The 24,286-nt window shown below is 36.9% G+C and overlaps 3 protein-coding genes across 6 annotated transcripts; 2 read left to right on the top strand and 1 right to left on the bottom strand.

Moving 5' to 3' along the window:
* The first annotated feature begins 5,656 nt into the window (after positions 1–5,656).
* LOC137953417 (cytochrome P450 97B2, chloroplastic-like) lies at positions 5,657–10,449 on the top strand. Of its 4 annotated transcripts, none has more exons than XM_068800815.1 (5): positions 5,657–5,717; positions 6,547–7,180; positions 8,380–8,618; positions 8,756–8,910; positions 9,037–10,449. In XM_068800815.1, the coding sequence occupies exons 2-4, from the start codon at positions 7,126–7,128 to the stop codon at positions 8,762–8,764; spliced, it is 303 nt and encodes a 100-aa protein (XP_068656916.1). In that variant the 5' UTR covers positions 5,657–5,717; positions 6,547–7,125; the 3' UTR covers positions 8,765–8,910; positions 9,037–10,449. The 4 variants fall into 4 exon arrangements, with proteins under 4 accessions (XP_068656916.1, XP_068656918.1, XP_068656917.1 ...); XM_068800817.1 differs by having other exon boundaries at positions 5,669–5,761; positions 8,380–8,587; positions 8,682–8,910; XM_068800816.1 differs by having other exon boundaries at positions 5,669–5,761; positions 8,824–8,910.
* On the bottom strand, positions 10,346–11,953 carry LOC137952739 (tetrahydroberberine oxidase-like). The gene has a single exon (XM_068799797.1). The coding sequence runs from the start codon at positions 11,951–11,953 to the stop codon at positions 10,346–10,348; it is 1,608 nt and encodes a 535-aa protein (XP_068655898.1).
* Positions 11,954–18,059: 6,106 nt separating this feature from the next.
* On the top strand, positions 18,060–19,805 carry LOC137953699 (berberine bridge enzyme-like 26). The gene has a single exon (XM_068801174.1). It carries the CDS (start codon positions 18,104–18,106, stop codon positions 19,694–19,696), a length of 1,593 nt encoding a protein of 530 aa, XP_068657275.1. The 5' UTR covers positions 18,060–18,103; the 3' UTR covers positions 19,697–19,805.
* Positions 19,806–24,286: the final 4,481 nt, after the last annotated feature.

The following is a 24,286-nucleotide window of genomic DNA, read 5'->3' as shown; positions in this document are numbered from 1 at the left end:
AGGATGAAGTCTGTAAAATATTAAACAAGAAAAAAGGTACCATTTGTAGAACTCGACCAAACCGTTGAAGGTTCTCACTCTTCTCGTCCGTTCGGCAGCCTCTGGTGAGGCTTTCAATTGGCTGGATTCTGACTGCTGCAGACACGTGGCTCGCGTAGTACGTAAGACGGTTTGTGCGGTGGACCCACCACTCTCCAATAATTCAGACTATTCTTATAAAACTAATATGTTAAAACCAGGTTAAATTGATCGAGTCTGGTCAGGTCAAGCCTATTCGAGTCATCTGATTCAACTCGGAAATCTAAGATACGACTAAGACTTTATTTTTAATTATTTAATTTTTTATCAAATAAATATAAATAAAAAGAAAATACCTGGTAGAATCAATTAATTATAATTCTTTAAAGTAGTATTAGAGGGAAATTTTTCCAAATTTAAGTTGTAAAATAAATTAAATTAAATTATTTTGTAATATCTATTTCTAGTTAATAATAAACAATGATTAATGGATCCCACCAGATCTTAACCAATGTGTCAATTATTCTTCATGTGACACATAAATTAAAAACACCATGAATATACAAGGAAATTTTATTTTATTTTATTATTCAATTGTTATCATATATTAAAAAATCATAAGAAAACAGATTTGGACACTATCTAAGCAGGTGGTTCCCTGATTAATTAAATTAATCTAAGTTTTATCTTAATTATTAATCAAGATGTTACAAATGTTGATACACTTTATTATTTCTTTAATTTTTTCTTAATTTAATCCCCATGAAAGCTTGTTTAGGTGTTAATTGAAGTTGTCTTGTTCCCCTTTTATCTCTCTCAATTACCAATCATATTTGTGCATAATTATTAATTTTAAATAAAATTTAAATAAGCTAATTATTACTAAAGATGTTAATTATATTTTATATTTTTATATAAATATTTTTTCTGAAGTTTAAAATTCAGTATAAAATAATACTATAAAGCTATTTAATTATTTGACATAAACAACATGCATTTTTTGGCCATTATAAATATATATTTAATTATTTACTACGTCCAGTGTTGATAAGTTATCGGAATCCAAGAGAAACAAGAACAAATTTGACTTTAATTTTTAATTTCATGAGATTCATAAAAACACATTTTAAAGATATATTTGTCCACTTGCATGTTACCTCAACCGACTCAATTTATTGATTCTTAACTTAGCCCATTCGCAACACATGGATCAAAATCCAAAAATAATAATAATAATAATAATAATTTAATTTAATTTTAGTTCATAATTAAAAAAAATTATATTAAAAAGCCATGAAAAGAGTTGATAAACGTTTAGTGGTATCAAAGTCAAATTTGATAGCTCCACTCCTCCCAACAAAAGCATCTTGACAAATTAAATTTTACTAAAATAATATTTAGATTTAACATGTATATTTTGTAATTTATAAAATAATTATTATTATTATTAAACAATAATAAGGTCAACTAGTGGTTTTTTTACAACGTGCTATAAATAAATCAATCTTTAATTCTCATATCAAGTTGACATGGAACTATGTCAAGTTAGGCTCACATGCCATATGAAATACATAACATAACATAACATATCGCAGATGTTAAAAGTTTTAAAAACATTACTGAGTGTCACATATGTGTATTGAATTTTGACCTTCTCCATTCTAAAATGTTCATTAGGAGGCTAAGACAATTCCATTTTGGTCCACCTGAGTCAATTTCTTTGTTACAATTGAGGATGGGTGTCACAGTCACACATGCATAACAAATCCGACTGGGAGGTAAGTGGACCGTGACCCTTTTGGCCTACATGACCACATGAAGTGCACAACCTCTCCCTATCTCACATGATTTTGGCCAACATGGGCACATGAACTTCACAACCACTCCCTATCTCACATGATTTGGTTATCAAATCAATTTTTTCTCCCATAATTTTACGGATTTAGAATATTCCCACGGAATATCTGAAAAAAGAAACGCTTGCGTGGCCCGTTTGGTCTCTGGGGAGGTGGTAGCGGGGAGGGTCTGAAGTGATCATTAAGGGGTTGATTGATATTTTGTAGTTTGACATGAAATGGGTAACTGTAACGTTGATAAGGAGTGTATCGGCCGATACGTCGAACGATCTCAGGTAGGTTAACTATGGTTTTGAGACTCAGAGATCCCGGGACTGGGTTCAATACCGAGTTGCTCTCTATTGGATGAACCGTGACTCGCCCCGTAACATTAGCATTTGATACATGGATACATATCGGGTTTTGAATATCGCGTTACGTTTCAAAAATCCGAAACACATACTACCCCTTCTAAGTGATGGTCATGACGAAGTTGAAAAACAGGTACAACCACCAAAGAAGAAAATGGCTCCATGAGCGACTGTCCATGGGCCCACTACAATGAAATAGACAAAAAATATCAATAAAATAATAAGATGACGTGGCAAGATATTTAACCGGGTTTCCATCAAATCAAATTTATTTTATTGATATTTAATCCGGGTCTAGTCATACCGCGTCACTAACTCAGCCCATTTTTGAGTCAACTTAGCGAGTTGCAAAATCATGGCCGAAGAAAATTTGGATCCATCAACCTATCGAAATCAGACAAGATTCCAGAAGATTCCGACAAGTTCCTCCTACGTCCTACCTGTTTGGTGGGCTGATGAATTCTGAGCTACACGACAATGGGTGTCTGCAATCAAGTGTGGAGTGGCCATGGCTGCGAAAAGGATGGATAGGCTTTTCTTCGGTTAAAAGTACAGGTTTTCATTGTTGCTGGTAGTTTTTGTGGGATCTGAAACCATTATCAACCGAGCTGCTTTCTCGCCAGTCAAATAGAAGCTACAGGGATTACTCACCCACCATTCAAAATTTTGAATTTTCCTACTTCATCTGCTTCTTCTTCCATGCTTTGTCCTTTCGTGCTTTTAATTTATCTCCTGTTTGTATTCTTGCCGTTCTGCAATCTTTTTCAGTCAAAGTCGATTACCCAGAAGAGAAGAAGACAGAACTCTTTTAATAATGGGAATTCGAATTCACCTGTAACTTAAACTTTTGTTTAACTTTTTACTTCAGTTATTAACAGTTGAGGAAGATGACAGGATTATTGACGACGATGAGTGTTTGAAAATACTCCTTTTATTCCTCTACTGATCAGAAGATTAATGAGAACAATAACACAAAGCTTAGCTTCTCCCAATCTGGAGATGAGACTGTGAGGGCTTACGGCTGAATGTTTAAAGCAGCTTTGGAAATGGCTGAATCAATGGTGGTTATCTCAGCTTAAACTTCGCGGGGTTTACCAAAATGAAACAGATACAGGAACTTCAAAATGGACGATGCTCAAAGGCCAGGAAAGAGCCCCTTCGTGTCATTTTGCTTTTCATTTTTATCCAAGTATGAGATTGAAATAATAATAATATAAAAAGGAATAAGAACGAGAGAATAAGATGAAAAACCAGAACCAGCGAGGCTGCTCTCGTTAGGGATTAAACTGCACCTTTAATAAGATTTATATCACTTAAGTGAAAAAGAGAATAAATGACAAAAATACCTCTTAATATATGTGCTCATAATACCCTCCCCTTTAACTTGGATCCATCGTTTAATTGTCACAGTGCAATAGGATTGATGAGTAATAGATTAAAATAAGGTCGAACATATTTGAGATATGTGTGGATACTCCTAAATCAATTATCCAAAAGGGAGAATGAGACACATTCAATACTTGCATAATTACACTTACCGACATAATATTGGAGGAGGAATTAAGTTTTTTAGAAGTAGAAGACATGGATATGAAAGTAAATCGACCCAATCGTTCGGGTGGCATCGAATCTAGTCGAGCCCAAACTGCCTATGTTCAAGCTGGGTTTGATTTAAATATTTTGAACTCAAACTCGAGCCGAGCCCGAGCCTACTTCTGTTAATATCAACAGAAGTAGTAGAATTAGCCGAGCTTGAGCTGTTTGAGAACTGGCTCGATTTGATACCACCTCTACTTCTTATGGTTTGACAATTGTTATAGTCTCTTCCAGGCGTAGTAGAATTAGCACGCATTGATTTACCAAACTTCTTCCTACACTTAGAACAAAAAATTATGGGTTCAACCATAGTGGACACATTTTCCATGACCTCTATCTCCATGTCCATGTCCTTGATCGGAAGAATCTCTGCCATGACCCTTTTGGCTTTCCCCATGAACTCATGAAGCTTCATACTTGTTAAAGTCGAGGTTGAGAGTACGTAGCTTTGGCAATTTTATTATATTTCTCACTTTTAGTAGCCATTACATGATTGAAAGCCTATTCAAGGACTGATACATCATCATTCCCCAATAGCTGGGGAATTAAGAAATTGAACCTTTTGAATTTCATTCTCCTTCTTACGAAGTTCATTTGTATTAGTGGATCACCCATTGTCCATATTATCTTTTGACTCCCAATCATCAGATATTGGATTAAGAAGGTATTATTTAAGGTACATTGCCTTCCTCTTCACCTTTAAAATATAATAATAAATCTGAATCAGTTTACATAATTGGCCAACAAATCATAATATCAATTCCTTTAAGGATGCTTTATTCTCTCATATTATAATTAATTCAGTTAATTGAGGCCATCTCTTGAGAAAAAAAAATCGTGCAAGCTCTAGATAGCAAATTCATGGAGTTCGTCAACGAATTAGCAGTCTCAAGGCGCATCAAGAATAGCTCATTATAATCACCAATTTCATAATCTGCGCAGAGAGTGGCAATCTGAGTTAAAAATCGCTTATTGCTTCTCCTTATTGTCCACTCTCGTTATAGAAGTGGAAAAATAGATAATGTAGAGCTCATTTGGGAAGAAAAGAGCCATTTGACGATGCAACTTTCAGAGTACTGGTGCCTTCCCCACTTCCCAGTTCTCTTCTCGAAAATCCACAGTCAAGAGCCCACTACCCCACTTCAAGTGCGCACCATGTTAGTGCTTTGGAGTGGAGCTCTGTTTTTCTTGACTGTAATGCAAGCTAATTGATTCGGCAAGATTCCACTGGTGTTGATTTAAAGAGTAGATTTCTCTGAACGCAAATTTCCCTTTGCTATCTATCATCCTTTCAGCTTTTCTCTAATTATGGAGGATTACGAATCTTCAGTTTGAGTAACGAAGTGGGGTTGATTGGGTGGAACTGTGGATAACTACTGTTTAAGTTAAGTCTGGACAAAATATAGGCAGTGAATTCCCGGACTGTTCATGTGCTGTCTGTCGCCACTTGCTACCAAAAATCTACTTCGCATTGGCACTTAGCCAGGGGGCGACAATATGACGGTCTTTTTCCTTAAATCGATGAGAGCTCAAGAATCGTCTCTTGTAAAGCTGGAACAGTTGAGGGTTATCGCCGGTACCGTGCATGTCCTCTCTGTTCTCCCTCTGGTTATGGCTACTACTCTTCTGCAGCAACCGGCCAGTGGTCAATTGGATTTTCCAGGTTGCCGGTGGTCTGAAGATGGGTGTCTCATATACTGGGAGTGTACACTCAAGTTGTACTCTCCATGTAAATATTTCTACGAAATCGTATCTTACCAGGTCTGTCTTTACTTCTCTTTTTATCGTTTGCTTGCTTTATAGACTGTAATATTCATGTCGTACTGCATTTGAGGTGTTTGGAATATCTCGAGGGGAGAAAGGAAACTATTTTTGCTTGTTGATACGAGAAGAAGATGTAAGCTTGGAGCTGAACAGAAATTTTTTGTCCAAGTTGTTTGGGTAGTTTCAATAAATTCCATCAGCTTCTGCTCTGCTTGTCACTATTCTCCTGTTAGATTGTGTTATTGGTTTCTTCGTATTAGAGATATAAACGAAAGAATCGAATTTTGATTTTCTTTATTTTCTCGTTACATCATCTATGACTCTGGGTATTGACACCCAAATGTGTACATCTCATGTAAATATTTCTGAGGAATTGGTGCAAATGGAGTTTCTTTTGCTTCTTTTCGATTTTTTCTTTTCTGTTTGTGTACAGCGACTCATTTTTTTTCGTTGCTCTTGTTTGATTTGTACTGTTTATATACTGCATTGGGGTTTTGGCTATCGAACCTCTCAATGTCCAGATTCGAACAGAATTACTAAACCTTTGAGCTCGAGGGGAAAAGTTTAGGAATTGACTAACAACCATACTGAAATTCCATTGGCTTTTCTCATGGCTATCACACTTCTCCACTCAGAATCTCGACTTTCAATCTGGATTCTTAGAATTAGGTAGTTACTTTAAAGGTTTAACATGAGAAGACCCACTGTGCATAGAGATGGAATTCATATATCAGCAATTTCAAATAATTGGTTTGATGTTTTGCATTCATGAGCATTGACATCTTGATGTAGATAGTTGTAAATTCCCACGGCTTTGATATAATGCTTCTTCCTCTTTTTCATTTATAAAAGTTAAGCTTTCTGCTTAATAATTTTTAGAGGAATTCTCACTGGCTTACCGTACAATAAGTGTTTTCATCCAGCACATTCAATTTATCTGGTAGATCATGATTCTCCTGCAGATGCAGTCAACCAGTACTGAAGAATCAAAGACTAGAAGAAACTTACTAGACAATGCAAGCAACCTCGTCAGTAATTTGCTTAGTGGAGGAAGCCTTGGATCAATGCCGATTGCAGAAGGAGCTGTCTCTGATCTTTTTGAAAAACTTTTTTTTTTTGTTCCCTTGTATGATTGGTTCTTAGAGGTACTCTATATCATTCTCAGTTTGTCTTTTTGACTTGATGGCTTGATTGGAAATTGACTTTTGGCAGTCAGTTAGATCTCAACCAAGGACATTTGCTAATTTTTTTATACGACAGGATTATGTAGTCTTTAAATGCCATAAGATTTAATTTCATTTGGCAGCATGGTGCAGTTTATAAACTGGCTTTTGGGCCCCAAAGCATTTGTTGTTGAGTTGGACCCCATCTTTGCTTGACATATCCTTTATGAAAATGCATATGCATATGACAAGTTACATATTTTGCTTCATTAGCATCTTCTAGTTGACTTGATTGAGTCAGATCCTTTATCGTCTGTCATTGTTACTTACATTGCCTCCCATTCCTATGGAGTTCTTGCTGACATCTTGGAGTCAATAATGGGAAAAAGGGCTCATACTAGCAGATCTGGAGACTTGGAAACAGAGACGAAGGGTAAAAATGTATTGTACTTTATAATGTTGCCTTACCTTTCCAATTAGGCCTTTTTACATATAAATGTGATGACAGTACACCTTTATTTCTCTGAAACTAATCACGATAGAGTGATATCATTCACTGTTAAGACCTCCTCGAGTGTAATTCATGGATGGTACAGAAGATACTTCAGGACATACCACTTCTTTCCAAGGTGTATTTGCAGCCCAATTTTGTGCATAGGTTTACATTTCCTGCTATAGTAGATGCATTTTTTCTTTGGGTTTGATAATATATTAAGGTGCTGGATCAAACAAATAAGTATGATATCTGTGATTAAAGCAAATTTTTTAACCTTCTGCAATTCTTCTTGGTATCTGAAGAATTTTTTTGACTATCCAAGGGCAAAAATAGATCAAAATGATATAATTGTGCGTAAAATACTAATAGTCTTTCCTCCTATACGTAAATTAATATCCCAGCTATGTTTCTAACATATTTTGGTCCTAAAAGATTTGTTAGATACGTTTATTATGGGCTGTTGCATTGTTAGTGTGGTTTAAGATTCTTTGTTCTCAAAAAAAAAAAAATTTTTTTTTTCGGAAGGATACTGTATCTTGGTGCTTCTATATGAATAACCATAGTTTAAGGGACAGTTTTTCTTCTTGTATCGTATGATCTCTCCTAGGCTGTTGGATTTGGGCCTTTTTGGCTCAATGACCACCTTGGGAGGTTCTTGTGTAAGCTCTTGGGTTCAAGTATGGGGTGTAGTTTGCACATGTAATCAACTTTCAACGATAAGAACATCTATGCATATGTCACAAATTTTCACTGGCTCTTATCTCTTTGGATAATATTTATCTTTCCTGCTTTTCTGTTGTTATTTAATATGAGTCTCCTGGACTATTTGTTCTTTTTATACATTATTTAAGCATCCATTCATTTGCCACAATTGCAGCTACTGTCACCTCTTTGTCGATAATCTTTATTCTTTCCTAGCTTATAACTTGGTAAGAGGAACTTATGGGGCATATTGCTATAAAAAGGTTGGTGTTTTGTTTGTAACTTATACCCAGGGTTACCGTGCTAATTGTCAAGGGTTGACCTAATGTTTGGAATCAAAATTTAAAGGCTACAATCCCAGAAAATTATGAAAATTTAATGTTGATAATATATTTTTTGGTGAAAACTAACATTTTTGTTTTCTGTGATACCAGTTATTGCACCTTGGTTTCATGCCGTGTACGTGGAGGCCATAGTCAAAGTATTCATCCAATGCTCTGGGACAACAATAGGAAAATTTGAAAAGCTTTTAGAAAAAGAAAAAATGAGTGGTGGAAGGGCAATTGAGTCAGATCTTGAAGCTGAGTTTTCAAGTTTGGGTCTTGGTGTTTTTGGGCTTGGTGTATTCAACTATGACTTTGGGTCCGTCACTAAAGAATCGCCAGTCATTAAGGTTCAATTGTATCCTATGATCTATGATGTTATATTTATTCTTTAATCCATATGATTATTTCAGATAATGTAAGGAGTCGTTGGATGTGCAAGCTCCAGTTAAAACACCTAACCTCTGATATTTTTTTCGAATATCAGAGTATGTAAGAGCGCTGTGACATAATTCCATCAGCCTTTCTCTTGCTGACTAGATTGACCTTTCACAGATTTGAGACGACCTCATGACCATGCTTATTGCTGGACATGAAACAACTGAACCTGTTCTTACCTGGGATGTTTTTTTACTTACTCAAGTATGTATTATCCTAACTTCCTGCTATATTTTTATTATTTTGTGTGTAACCTCTCTGTACCATTAACACTCATATCTACTTCTTACATAGCCTCTCAGACCTGTTGATATTAATTTTGAATTGCAGAACCCCTCCAAAATGAAAAAGGCTCAAGCAAAGACAGATTGTGTGGTTGGTCAAGGGATACCAACTTTTGAATGTCTAAAGAAATTGGAGTAGGTGACTACGACAATGTTGTTTATGTTGAGTACTTTTGAGTTATTATTATTCTAGTTGTAAAGAATATGTATTTTGGTAGGGTGAGGCTGAACACAACCCCTATCTGTTTAGAGAGTGTAAGTGCTGGCAAGAAAGGGTACCCAGATGCTTCAGTCAGTGGTAGCCCCTTGTTCAGCACGCTTCTTGATTTTGCATAGCCGTGTGTTTGTTTTCTTAGTTAACTTACATCCAGGTTTCCAAAAAAAAAGCAGTTTCTGTTATGGCTGACCCTGTGGATCTACTAACAGGAAACTGCCTTGTGTTCTTCTGAATGCTGGGATTTCACTAAAACTGAGAAATGTAGAAGGGTTGATTCCTGTTGTTTTCCTTGTTATGGGTGACCATCATGAATGGGCAATGAAACTTGTAAATGTTCAATATGCCATTGAGTGCATTTTCTCAGTTTCCCTTTGGAGCTGTCAATCAGATGTGGCTGAATGTTTCAATTGGCAAGACCCTGGGAATAGTGTAGTTCATTCATTGCAGAGGTACCTCAATTAATGTGCTTAATCTGTTCTTTCTTGGAGTTGATGTTTTAGGTTTAAGTGTTTCTCTGTGGTACTTGCTTCTTGAGAGTTGCTGGACAATTGTCTGACCTATGGCACTTACCATCTTAGAATGAAGTGTACTATATTATGATAGAGTTCTTTTTGAGTCGGATAAAGTCCCTCATTTAAAAGTGTTTAGAAAAGTTGATGGGTTATAAGGTCAAACAATAGACCTCTTAAGTGGCTAACCATTTTGGAATGGAATTAGATTCAACCCAACAATGGAATCAGAGTAGGATGTGTGGGGTGAGACCCAATTTGTGTTCCTTACATTCATTGTCTATTGTGGGCTGCATGAGGTGAGAGCCAGTTAGAGTTTGTGCCACGTCTCTGGTCCACACTGTGTAAGCTTGAACATAAGAAAGAGTTTTAAGTGGGAAAAAATCCCACAAAGAAAAGTGTTAAAAAAGTTAATGGGTTATAATTCATTGTTGAACTCTTATAAACTCTTTATGAATACTTTGAACATTTGAAGCTTGTCTGCACTAGAAAAAAACCCCTGTTTGGCTAAATTGAGCAAAAACAAGTATCTCACTTTCATGGGTTTTCACTAAAAGACACTTAATCTTTAATGAAGGCAGTTGAGATTTAACAACCATCAAAGATAAAGAAAGTGAATCTCCAACCACTCAACCTCCTCTTTTCTTCTTGCTTGCATGCATTGGAGGAATACTTTGTTCACTCCTAAAGAAATTATCCTTGTCAATAGCTGCTTTGACTTGCCCCAGTCTCTTGAAATTACTCTTGAAATACTTCAAACCCCAAGTCCTAGCTGCGAAGTAGCTTGTGTAATTACCCTCCCCATTGCTACCCAAGTCAAGATCTCTATAGTTGATATATGCCCTTCTTGGGGACTTCGACACATAAGGTGTCATGTAATTATATAACCTTTCTATGAAATCTAAATGCTGTTGATCATCCTTGCCATCATCTCCCCACTTCACCATGTACTGAATGTTATACAGATTGCCTTTCCTGTGTGGAAATGGCGTTGCAGAGTTTGAGATCTTGTTCATCTTCCCCCCAAGCGGGTCCAGTATTATGATCTTGAACAGTACTGTGTTGTCTTCCAGAAACAGCTTCCAGAAGCCCTCGAGGGCCTTTTCTGGAATGGGTTCCATCACAAAATCAGATTTTCCTTTGAAGGGGCTCTTTCCGTAAGGAGGATCCTTCTTCAGAAGAACATCTGTTGGGTCTGCAGAGGAGTAGCCTGCAAATTCGAGCACGGATTGAATCCAGGTCATCTGTTTGCAGTCTTTGGCTTCCAGACCCAGTTCAGGTAAGCTCTTTTCTATCATGGGTAGAAGCTGGTTTGCTTCGCCAAGAAACAGGGAGTTGAAGGAAACTTGGATTGTTCCATCAACCTTCTGCAGGAGGACTCTCATGAAGAGATCTTCATGGAGTTTGTCTGCAATGGACTGCCATCTGCTAACCAGGTTGGTCGCGTTTTGTTGCAGGGTTCTGTGAACTGCGGAGACGGTCACTACGGGAGGGACTTCAACCAGTTTTATCTTCCATGAAAGAATCACGCCGAAGCTTCCCCCTCCACCTCCTCTGAGCGCCCAGAACAAATCCTCTCCCATGGTTCCCCTGTCGAGGATCCTTCCTTTTGCGTCGACCAAACGGGCGTCGATAACATTGTCAGCAGCGAGACCGTACTTCCTCATAAGGGTACCGATTCCGCCGCCGGAGATGTGCCCGCCGACGCCGACGGTGGGGCACAGTCCAGCAGGGAACCCGAGGTTGCCGCTCGTTTTGGCAATGTTATAATATAATTCTCCGAGCGTCGCACCGGAGTCTACCCAGGCGAGTTTATCGTCCACGTCGACGTCGATGGACCGAAAATGGGAGAGATCGAGGACGACGAAAGGGGAGCGGGAGCGATATGAGAGACCCTCGTAGTCATGGCCACCGCTCCTCACTCTGAGCTGCAGGCCCTGCTCCTTGCAGCAGACGACAACAGCCTGAACCTGTGTTTCTCGCTTGGGTGCAATTATCATCAGCGGTTTAGGAGTTGAAGAAGAACTGTATCTCAGATTCTGGATAGAAGACTGCAGTAGATTGTTGTAAGAAGTTGTGTTTGGAAGGTAGACTATCCGCAACGTTTCTGAGAGAGAAAACTTCCTGGAAAGACATTCGATCAAAGCTTCTTGGGTTTGAGCGGAAACGATACAGCAGGAGATAAAACTGAAGAGGAGAGAAATTAGAGCAAAAAACAGAGTTTTCGAAGACTCCATTTTTTGCTCCTTGTCAGTTCTAACTCTGCTCCAGAGAACTGTTTATAGCCATTCAAATAATCTGAAGATTGAGTTCTTGGCATCTCGCCAAGTCCGAATTTTGAAAATTCTACATTGGAACCTTTGAAACCGTTTTCATTTAAATTTGATTGATATTTGCAACAGAAAAAGACGATAGCAACAGCAATTCCAAGGTGAGAAGGTGACTGGCGTTTGTCTTCTGAATCTAGTCGGCTGTTGACTGCTCTTTCTTGCTTATCGCCACTAGGCTCCTGTAGTAAGGTGAGCAGGTGACTGGCGTTTGTCTTCTGAATCTAGTCGGCTGTTGATTGCTCTTTCTTGCTTATCGCCACTTGGCTCCTCTACTACAGGAATATGCAAGCAACAGGAAACGTTCATCTACTTCTGTGTTTCGTTCTGGTGCTGCCCAGCAGATTAACTGATGAACTGATAACCAAGAATACCTTCAAACAGAGGCCTTAGCTCTTTACCCCTTTCATGCCTGTACGATGAAGGGGAGGAAGTGACATATCACCCCCTCTCATTAGAAACGAGTTCTAACAACGGGGTTGTTTACTTCATTGGGATTCTATTCTCCATGTAAATGGGTCCCATTGGGACCAGATAGGGGTGACTTCAAACCGAGCCGAACTCGAGCTACTGGCTCGGTTCGATTCGTTATCTATCGAGTTCGAGCCGAGCTTGAGCTCTGAAATCGGCTTGTTTACCTTAACGAGTCGAGCTCGACCGAAACCAGGTTTTTCCTCCCCTCGTCACCGCCGAGCCCTTCCCGTCGGCTTTTGTTGCCGCCTCTACTGCCATTGACAGCTGCTCGTCGGCCGCCTCTGTGGCCGTCTGTTCGATTTCTTCCTCCGACTTCTTCCTCTCCTTGTCGTCGCCTCTGTTTCCGTCGTCGTCGCTTCTGTCACTGTCGTTGCCACCGTCGCAGTCGTCATCCCCGAATATAGGTCCTCCCTGGCGTCGTAACCCCCTCCCTCCGCGTTGTCTCGGCGGAAAATCTGAACCAGTAAGTTCAGGGGAGAAATTAGGGAAAAACTAATCTCCCCCCTCCCCCCGCGCGAAAGTGCGAGATCATAAAGTAAAAAAAAAAAAAAATCCTTAAACTCTCCTTCCTCATAGCTCTTGAAAAAATTAAAAATACATTTTATAGAAATAAGTTTCTATGATGTCTCATGTTTTTTTAAACATTTTTCTAATTAAAAATTCTTATTAAAAATCATATAATTTTCTAAGTAAGATTTTCCTGCCAAAATGGGGTAGAAAACTATATAGAAATTTTTTGAATAAGTATATAACAGTTGATGTTGTAATACTTTTAGCATAAAACAATTTTCATTGCAATTTTGTGTTTGATATTTTATTTGATTAAACATTTATCGATAAGTATAATAATATATTTGATTGATTATTAATTTTTATTTATATCCCTAGAAGAGGCAATAAAAGGTCCATTTAACTTTCCTAAGAAAATTTTAAAATATTTCTTGTAATTTTCTAATAAGTCACTAATAGTAATAGGATTTTATTTAAAGATTTTTTTGGGAATATGTATTATAGGAAAATATTTCTAGTTTTTCTTAGAATATAAATTTTCATCTAGGGGCACTATGGAGGCCATAGTAAATTTATGGCCAGATTCAAAAATTACAAAACAAGCTAGACAACAATTGGAGTAAAAAAGATTAATATTGGTGCATTTTAATCTATTGTTGAAATTCAATCTTGAACCTCCCCTATCATTATTTTTTTTAAATGTATGCATAATTTTATATATAATTTATTCGAAGCCACCCCTACGTGCGAGATCATAAACAAGGAAAAAAAAAACTCTTTGTCCCTTCCTCATGGCTCTTGAAGAAATTGAAAAGATATTTTAGTAGAAATATGTTTCTACAGACTATTAGTGGTTTTTTTTTAATAAATGTTGAATTTTTTTAATAGAAATATAGGGACAATTAGCGTCTCATGTTTTTTGAAAATATTTTTCTAATTATAAATCCTTGTTAAAAAATCATATAATTTTCTAAGTAAGATTTTCTTGCCAAGATGGGCTTGAAAACCGTATAGAAAATTTTTGAATAAGTATTTGACAGTTGATGATATAATCCTTTTAGCATGAGGCAATTTTCATAGCAATTTTGTGTTTGATATTTTATTTGATTAAAAAATTATCAATAAGTATAATAATATATTAGATTAATTATTAATTATTATTTATTTCCTTAGAAAAGGTAATAAGAGGTCCATTTAACTTTCCTAAAAAAATTTAAAATATTTCTTGTAATTTTCTAGTAAGTCTCTAATAGTAATAGGATTTTATTTAAAAGATTTATAGTTTTTATTTGGGTGATTGTAAATTGATAGTGATATTTCATTTAATTTTGTTATGTTTGATAATTGTATGAAATTTATTCATAATTTTATGCATCGTATGGAGTGTTTATACTATTTTATGGAGTGTTTATGGAATGTATAGACAATTTTATGGAGTGTTTATGGAATATTTATGCAGGTATTATGTATATAGATTATGCCCAATTTTAAGTGGAGGTAATGCCGAATTTTATATAAGTATTATATACATAGATTATGCTCAATTTTAAGTAGAGGTCATACCCAATCTTATACATGTATTATATATATAGGTTATGCCCAATTTTATGTAGAGGTCATACCTAATTTTATGTAAAATATATGCATAATTTTATATATAATTTATTATAAGTAACTCGGTTAAAATTTTTGGGCTCAAGCTCAATAACAATTTTAGGCTCGAGACGAGGTTCAAATCGAAATATTTAAATTAAGCTCGGCTCGAACATAGGCAGGTTCGGACTGGACTCAACTTGAATATAGGTAGGTTCGGGCTCGACTCGGCTCGATGCCACCCCTAGGACCAGACCCATTGCTAGCAACATAATAAATGGAACTAAATAGAAGACAATTGAGAGTGATGGAGAGAACAAACCAGCCCATTTAACCAATTCAGTCATTGGCGATCTACATAGGGGTGAAGACAGAGGACAAACCAGCCCATTTAACTTATGGTGGGAGTGGGCTTGTCTGGGTCAGGCTGAGGCGACAGTGGGCCTATTGGTCCAAGACAGGGGGAAGTGGGCTGGTTGGTCTAGGTCAAGGGGGTGAGAGTGTTGGGCCAAGGGGGTGAGTGTGCTGGGCCGAGGGGCATTAATCATACTTGTTAATCTAGTTTTTAATTATATTTATTGAGATATTGAAGTGTTATGAAACGTTTTCTATATGACGATGAGAAAATACCCATTGTGAAGGAGGGAGAATATGATGGAAGTATCGCAAGGATTTTATTGTTTAGAGTTTATATCTGGTAGGACAAATCACTATTTTACTATGTTAGGTGGTCAAGGGTAGAGTATTAGGACTATAAGTTTGATCAAGTATAACTATAACAATAACGTGAACATAATGTCTATATAAGAAGATAATTCAACATAGAGACAAAAAATAATATAATGCATTAAAAATGAGCATAATATGAATGTTAATTTTTGCAATACGACACTAAAATAAGGCATAATTTGAAATTAATAGTAGGACTAATATGTAGATAATATGAAAACATAAATTATAACACTGTGCATAACACATAAGATGCTCGATCTTAGGAACTTGGGGACCTCACTAGTCTTTCTGTAATACGAGTCTTTCATTGTTTATAGTATAATAAATTCTCACAAGTACCTAATATCTTGTATTTACACTATTAAGTTGAAATGTGACAATTCAAGTGATTGTAATGTATATGTTAGTATTATGTAAAGTTTGGGATTTCCATTATGACCAATAAACTGCACTAATACTAAATATTCCCGTACAACTCTTGAATTGTCCTATGGGACAGCTCGAGACTTGCAAATATGTTTACTATTATAAGTATTATAGTTTGAGATAATTATCAATGCATTTGTATACATCTCCGGCAAATTCCTCAAGTGTTATATTGTGTACTTTATAGTCTAGTATGTAATGTGCTTCGGAAAGAGTGCGGTACATGCAGGTCAACTAATTATAGTAGTATAACATGAGGGGTGTAGGGAGATGCTGCTTAAATTTTGACAAGTGTCTTAAATTATCATACAATAGTAAACTAATGTGAGTTCTAGATAGGAGAGGTAGAGTCACAAGCTCAAGAGAAAAATGAAGTTTGATGTAATCTAAGACTCGTAGTTTGGGACATTTCCCATCTAAATTCAAGTGTGTTAAAGTAGAGTATTTTCCATAGTTGGAAACCACCGATGACTGATTAATGAGTTTATATATTTTGGTGCAATGCATAAATTGGATAAGAGTTGGATGAAAATTGTTTGCAACAAATCCTTGGGTGAAGAGTATAAGAAAGGGGTAGAGGTGTTTATTTGTATACTGATTTCTACTAAATTGAATACAATAGTGTGACATTCTTTTGGTCTTAAAATATGTACTAGGTGGAAAATTAGAGATGTCAACAGGTTTGGTTGTGGGAATCCCAACCTCACCTCGTTTGAATCCATGATGTGGTCAAAATTACAAACCCACCTTGAATCTGATCTTGTTCTAAACTCTATCTTAGTGAAAACTAGCTTTACCCTTATGAAACCTGCACCCATTCCCTTTGTTCCACTATTTATGCTTAAAAGAGTTCACTATTTTATTTTCATCTTATTTACATGTCATTTTAATGAAATATAAGAGTATGATTGTAAATTTCCTAGTTTAGTGGAAAGTTCATATTTCCTAACATACCCTCATGATGTATTTTTTATTCCTATAGTTGTTGGGCTAAAATATACTTTTGATTAAATAACCTTCATCCTTTGTTTCTCCTCTTGTTTTTCTTTCTTGTTGTCCTTTCTTATGGTTGTTGACTGAGACCTTGGATTTTTGCCTCAACCAGTTTGTCAAGATAGGATTCCCATGGAACAAAGCAGTTGAGTGACAAAAGAAAGGTAGAACTTCCCTATCAGAGTGTCTCATTTGGACAAACAAAGCAATAATGAAATGAGAGATAGTTTGTAGTACTCTCATCTATATCACTTCACAACTTACCTACTCTTGTAGCATTTTGGCTCACTCTTTCAATAATGTTTGATCCTATTGTTTGTCAAAAAGATTGGCGTAGCAAATCTGCTTTCCAATCTTACTGAACAATTTCTAGTGCACGTGAAGCATTTGAATACTTCATTTCAAATGCATCAAGGATTTACACTACTGAATCTGTTTTTAAAAAATATTTCTAATCTCATCAACAAAGAGCAAAGCATTGGACTCCCCGACTTGTCTCATAAAATACTGTAGATCTGTCAATCCCTTTCGAGCTCACGAGATGGGTCTTTAGGAACCCACGATTCTTTTATCAAAAGCAAGATACTTTTTTTTTCTTTTTTCTTTTACATCTATAATAGTATGGGCTAATGACGTCGTTTTGACGGAAGATTTTCTGTTCATCATGATGATAGATGCCAAACGTAAGTAGATCCATCGCTTAAAAATACCCAACTGAAACGTTTACAGTAAGAACATGGAGATACCGAGATTGGAGTGGTCCTCACGAGATTTTTTTAGTGCTTTCAGACCTACAGAAATGGATGATATGATTCCCTCTTATGCTGAAACGTGCCCACCTACTCCTGTCCAAATAGAGTGCTGACTGACAAGGAATAAGAAAGATCATTCTATCCACTTGACAATAATGGTGGGTGAAGGACTATCTGTAAAACTATGCATGCTATAGATTATCCATATCCTACCTATTCTCTGTAGTGGAAACAGTTTATCAGAAGAATTTAGGTTTTCTGTTTTCTTATATCATACTAAAGTTGCTTTGGATTTTCTTGTATTCACACGTTGTTTCTCCAGCAAGGAGAGGCATTTGGTGATCACCAACTTGTGAGAATAGAAAAAAAGTGGAACACCCATGGATTCTCTCTCCTTCTCAGAATTCTCAGACAAATGTGAACTGAAAGGAGTCAAAATGACCAATATAAAATGACTGTGGATTGTAATTGAGAGTCTAGTTGACTCCGTTACAGGGACAGTAGGAGAGAAATAGTATATAAAGAACCATAGAAGGGTTGAAGGTAGACACCCTTCAGTCTAAAGCCGAAGAGGTAGATAATGGAGTTTAGAAGGTCAAGTGTTCTCTACATGCTGCTTTCTTTCATCTCACTTTCTTTTGCAACTTCATCTTTAACCAGTGAAAACTTCCTGCAATGCCTCTCTACCCATTTCCCTTCTTCCACAAAAATGTCCGAAGTCCTTTCTGCTCAAAACACAACTTCTTACACATCTATTCTGCAGTCCTCTATTCAAAATCTCAGGTTTCTATCATCCCCCAAACTTGATCCCCTATTTGTCATCACCCCCACTAATGAGTCCCAAATCCAAGCAACTGTCATGTGTTGCAAGGCGCATGGCATTGAGTTGAGAGCCCGCAGTGGAGGCCATGACTATGAAGGCCTCTCCTACACCTCAAATGACCCATTCGTGGTTGTGGATCTCATCAACATGAGATCAGTCAGTGTAGATATAAAGGAAGGTACAGCATGGGTCCAGGCAGGTGCCACCAGTGGTGAATTGTACTACAGGATTGCTGAGAAGAGTGCAGTCCATGGCTTTCCTGCAGCTTTATGCCCTTCTGTTGGGATAGGGGGGCTTATTGCAGGAGGAGGAATTGGCACTATGATGAGAAAATTTGGCCTTGCAGCGGATAATGTTCTTGATGTTCACATAGTAAACTCAGATGGGCTGATCCTTGACAGGAAATCAATGGGAGAAGACCACTTCTGGGCTCTGAGAGGAGGTGGAGCTGCAAGTTTTGGTGTGATCCTCTCATGGAAGATCAAGTTGGTCCCTGTCCCTCCCAAAGTGACTGTTTTTACTGTCAGAAAGACCTTGGAACAACATGTGACCATGGTGGTGAACAGATGGCAGTACATGGCAGAGAAATGCCATGAAAACCTATTCATCAGAGTCATCTTTCAGTCAACATCCACAGGGGGGAAGAAATCAATCCTAGCACTATTCAATGCCATGCATCTGGGTGATGTTGATGAACTCCTCAAAGTGACAAGAGAGTGCTTCCCTGAGCTGGGTCTGCAGGCAACAGACTGCACAGAAACGAGCTGGGTAGAAGCAGTGATGTACATTGGAGGATACCCATCTGGAACATCCAGAGAAGTTCTATTGACGAGAAAAAATCCAATGGGGAAAGCCTCTTTCAAGGCAAAATCTGACTTTGTGAAGCAACCCATTTCTGAAGCAGACCTGGCACTCATCTGGAAGTTCTTTTCAGAAGAAGTGACTGGTGCCATGCTATGGGAGCCAATGGGTGGAAGGATGAGCAAGATTCCAGAGACTGAGCTCCCTTTCCCACACAGAAAAGGTTACTTATACAATGTCCAGTATGTGGTACAATTCATCAATGGCAAGGATGACAGTAAAGGCATGGACTGGATTAACAGACTGTACAGGCACATGACTCCTCATGTATCAAAGTATCCAAGAGCTTCGTACCTTAACTACAGGGACCTTGACTTGGGAACGAATCCAAAGGGGAACAGCAATTATTTCTTGTCCAGCATCTGGGGTGAGAAGTACTTTCAGGGCAATTACAGGAGGCTGGCGCTTGTAAAGGCAAAGGTTGACAAGTGCAACTTCTTTAGGAACGAGCAGAGTGTTCCTCCATTTTCTCGTTCTAGAACTTGTTGAACTGTGACTTACCAGCGTTACCCAAGAAAAATAAATCATGTTTCTGTCACTTTTACTTATCGACAGCCATTGTAATTAACAACGGTAGGTGTATCAGTTTTCGTCGCTCTTCCCTTTTTCTTCCTAAAACCTTCTCTCCACAACTCTTCTTCTTCTTTTCACTCATTAATCATCTTCTACTCCTCAAACCTTCTCTCCACAACTCTTATTCTTCTTTCCACCCATTAATCATCTTCTACTGTGATTACACATCATAAAATCCTAAGTTTCAACGTATACTTATCGGCAGCCATTACACCCTGTGTGAGTCAATCTTGAAATCTGATACATATCAACCAATGAGAGGTAAATATCAACTATATGACGATTAATTACTAATGAACCAATTTTGATATTTTTGTAGACTAATTTTAAAATAAGTTGAAGTTTTCTCTTTCTTTCCACTAGTGAAGGAGAGAGTGCATCACTATGGGCAAAGTGTTAAGTGCTTCAGATTGGTGTCATGTCATCTACCTTGAAATCTAACATGTGTCACCTGATGTGACATGTCTCCATGATACAGGTAACATTGCTTTTATCTTCTGCGGTGGTCCATTCACCTTGAGCTCGTGATTGATCTAGAAATTCTTTGCAACCATGTACATACAATGCTCATTCTTCTTGTTAGTTAAGAGTGTTTTGTTACTGTCTATTTAACGGAAACCTATAAGTGACCAAGTAAATATGTAAAGAAATGGTTTAACTAAATATTATTTTAAATTAAATCACTAATTGTGGAAGGAGATTTTTGTTTCTTGCAATTAACCTAGGGAGAAATTAAGAATTGCATAATTGCCCATGTGAAGTAACTTTTATACATATCTATGTTATATAATAAATATTATATACTAGAAGGTCCAGTGAGGAACAAACCTAGAGGAGGGATGAATAAGTTTGTTAACTTTTCCTGCTAATTTAAAATTTTTTTGATTAATTATTGCATGTGTATTTATCTTTTTAATTAATATGTACAAGCCATATTTTATAATTTATGTTTATGCACGATGATTAAAGTATAAGCGAAAACAATCATGTTTCAAGTACACAAGATTTTCAAGTGGTTCTCAATCCTTCTGTGAATTGCTAGTCCACCCCTCATGATGTTTAGCACCTTGAGGTTTCACTAAGTTTGGGTTACCCTGTGGCTTCTTATAGTAAATCGCCACTAAGGTCAATTCAAATGCTACCCACACGAGGACTTACACCACTCAATTGATTATAACACAAATTTACATTAGCATACCATCACTTAGCTTACAACAACTAACTAGGCTCACTAGCCTAGACTTTCAAAGGAATTTTTTAGCAGCTTATTAGGCACACCACTCTAGATCTAGAAAGGGACTTTAACATTGCCTATCTACATAAGGTGTTGTAGCTTACAATAACAGATGTCACTTGTCAACTTTTACACATCAGTTGGAATAACTTCTCTCACTTAATGTGCAACCACAAATACATTCTCTCAACAACTATACTTCAGTCAGTACAACTTTTCAACTTCTACACCTTAGTCACCGACAACTTCTCTCAAATACTTTTCTGCAGCTAATACACCTTTTTCACCTTAGCTACTCCAACTTATCGCAAACAATTTATGGTAAGAAAAGTCTTGCCTACCAATGACTTGACACCAAGTAGCAAGGATTGCTTGCTCACTAATGTAACTTACTTCCCAATAGGCAGATTTAACAATCCAATCTCAAACTAATAGGTACTCTAATTCCTAAGTACCTTTTCAGTATATCAAAGTAGTCCTCAATAACTAGGTATGAAAATTATTTGTCAAAGTACAATCGGAATTAATTTTCAAACTAGGTATGCATGCTAATCGACTTACTATAATGGTTGATTCCAAAATACAACTTAAGAGTAGTAATCCAAATTTTAGCGGGCAATTTTAAAATGTAATAGCTCTAGTTCGGTATACTCTACCAAGTATGTTCATCCATAGCCAAAATAAATGAAGATCTCTATGGCTTAGGACATCCCAATGACCTGTTTAGGTTAGGATGATTTCATTCATTGTGGGGTATACTATTGGGAGCAAATTAGCCAAGAAATCAGTTTTCCCGACAATGTATTTATCTACTGTATCAAGCATGGGTTCAAGTTGAACCTAGGGCATATGTCTTACATGCAATATGCGGATGTAGGCTTAAAAAGAATATGAGTCTTATGCATGGTTAGATTATCATGGCTCTACTTAGGAGAGCTCAGATTCTTCTTGGCTACTCCACGGGGGAGGGAATGGTGTTTGTCAGTCAGGTGACTTTGAGAGGTGTGGTTGCTCATCGTCCCACCTTTGACCCACATTCTTCTGTGAAGGATGATGCTAGCCATGGGAATGAGGAGAGTGATAGTGATGATGACACTAAGGAAGAGCACAAGAGATTCAAACAAAAGAAGCCAACTCTCTCCTTTCATGAAGTTGCCACATAATTTCTAGACTCCCTCTGAGGTATGCTTGGTGAGGATGCTCACTCATCTTACCATTGAGTTTAGGCAGTTTTGGGACTCATTACCAAGTAAGTAGTCTCTTGAGTCTTGAGTGACTTTCCTTTAGCAACACTTTGGACTTCTCACATAACTAGAGGAAGCCACATTCCAATATATTTTAGTGGGACCTTACACTCATATCCTTAACATTTGATGTGATAGACTAATATATTTTGATTGTGGGTAAATAGATAATAAAAAAACATTAATTTGATATGATATGACGACTCCTGCTATGAATTTAGTCATATGAGAACACAATTATTCGAAATAATAACTAAATAAGAACAATCAATCATATTTGAAGTTTGTCATTTTTTTTTGGTTTTTTACTATTGAGTTCAACAGCCAATCTAAACAATCATATGATTTGGGGGTAGAACAAGTTATAATTTCTTGAAAGACAGAATTATATGATAGCACAGGTGCAAGTAGATGTGGGAGAGTAGGTTTAAGTCTATTTTATAAACAGTACTCAGCCATTTCACCTAACATTGAGAATTAATATATTGACATATTTCATTCTTTGAGTCCTTTTTAAACTTTAGGGTTCATGTTTTTTTTCAAAAAGAGTCCTCCTAACTATATTGATCTTAAAACATTGAATTGATATGCATAGAAAGATTACATTTTTAGCCACAAAATACCCAAGTTGGTCAATTGTTTAGCAATTGAAACAAATATAGTGGTCAGATTAGTCAGGTTTATCTTTTTATTCTTTAGAAAATCAAGAGTTATACCCAGAGATCCGATAAAGATACAGTCTGCTCAGGGCAATGAATTATCGAATATATAAGTTTTGTTCTAGAATGACTGCCAGCCGCCATGGCCTCTCCTACTGCTGGAGTCGTCTTTTCTAAACGTTCTATACCCATGACACACGGTAAAGACTTTGACTTGCTTCACAAGATCCATTAATTCTTCAGTTTCTTGATTCAATTCGACAAATGTCGGTATCAATCTTCATCCATCTTAAACATTACTGGTAAACGAAGGTAGCTGAAGAAAGGTATCGCCCTTATTACCATACGGAGACTTTGACAAACTATTGATTCCTTCCTTTGAAAAACGGTTAGGGATTCCAAGCAATTAAGCACAAACGTACAGAGTTCATGGTAGATGCAACCGCAGAAATGGAATCTACTGTTGGAGAAAATAGAAGATGATGATGGCATTAGAGCCATCAGAGCAGGAAGACGAGAAAATCCTTCCATTCTATGCACTACTGCGGTCTTTTCAGTTCATCCAAGCAATTAAGCACAAAAGTACAGACTTCATGATAGATGCAACCACAGATATGGATTCTACTGTTGGAGAAAATAGAAGACGATGATGGCATTAAAGTCATCAGAGTAGGAAGACAAGAGGATATCCTTCCATTCTACGCACTGATTGCTGTCTTTTCAGTTCATTACCCTGGTTTTAAGACTTGAAGGGAAGAATAGACAATTTTTGCAGCTGGTAATGGTAAAAAGTCAAGAAAAACGGGAAAAGAATTCAGAGACGTAAATGCAACCACATGTGACGAGTTTGCAGGCGTTAAAAAGTGAGAAATGGACAATTTTTTTTAGTTCAAATTGAGAACAATCACTTGCGAACTGTAGTTTTATTTGAACAAAAACGAAAATGGTTTCTTCAAAGCTGAAGTGCAGTCTGAGCAAAGAACCGTGTAAGTAAACACTGAAATGACGAAAATGGTGGTTGAAGCAAAAGAGTTTCAAGATTTGTTTCTCTGCAGCGGAGTCTGGCGTAAAAAAACGATTTTCTGACGTTCAAGGAACATCTGTGATTGGGAAAAAAATTAGGAAAATGGAGCTTTCATACACGCCTAGTAAAACCCAGAAACAGAGGAAGGAATTATTTCGTGGGGTAAGAACAGAAAAAGAAACCTTGGATTGCTTCAAATGTGATTTTTTTTTTAGTTTTTTAACGCAAAGCAGTCAAAAAATCCAATATTAGAAGAGTCCAGTCGTCGTTGTAGCCACGAGTAATTCATGACAATCTATTATGAACAAAAGCTTATTAAAGAAGAGAAAATCCAAACTGTCACTG

Source organism: Aristolochia californica, unplaced genomic scaffold, assembly GCF_029961685.1.
Source record: "Aristolochia californica isolate CCGP_79_NKW_82.1479 unplaced genomic scaffold, dmAriCali1.0.hap1 SCAF_16, whole genome shotgun sequence".
Taxonomy (NCBI): Eukaryota; Viridiplantae; Streptophyta; class Magnoliopsida; order Piperales; family Aristolochiaceae; genus Aristolochia; species Aristolochia californica.
Note: the sequence above shows the minus strand (reverse complement) of the source record. Positions and strands in the feature narration are given on the sequence as shown.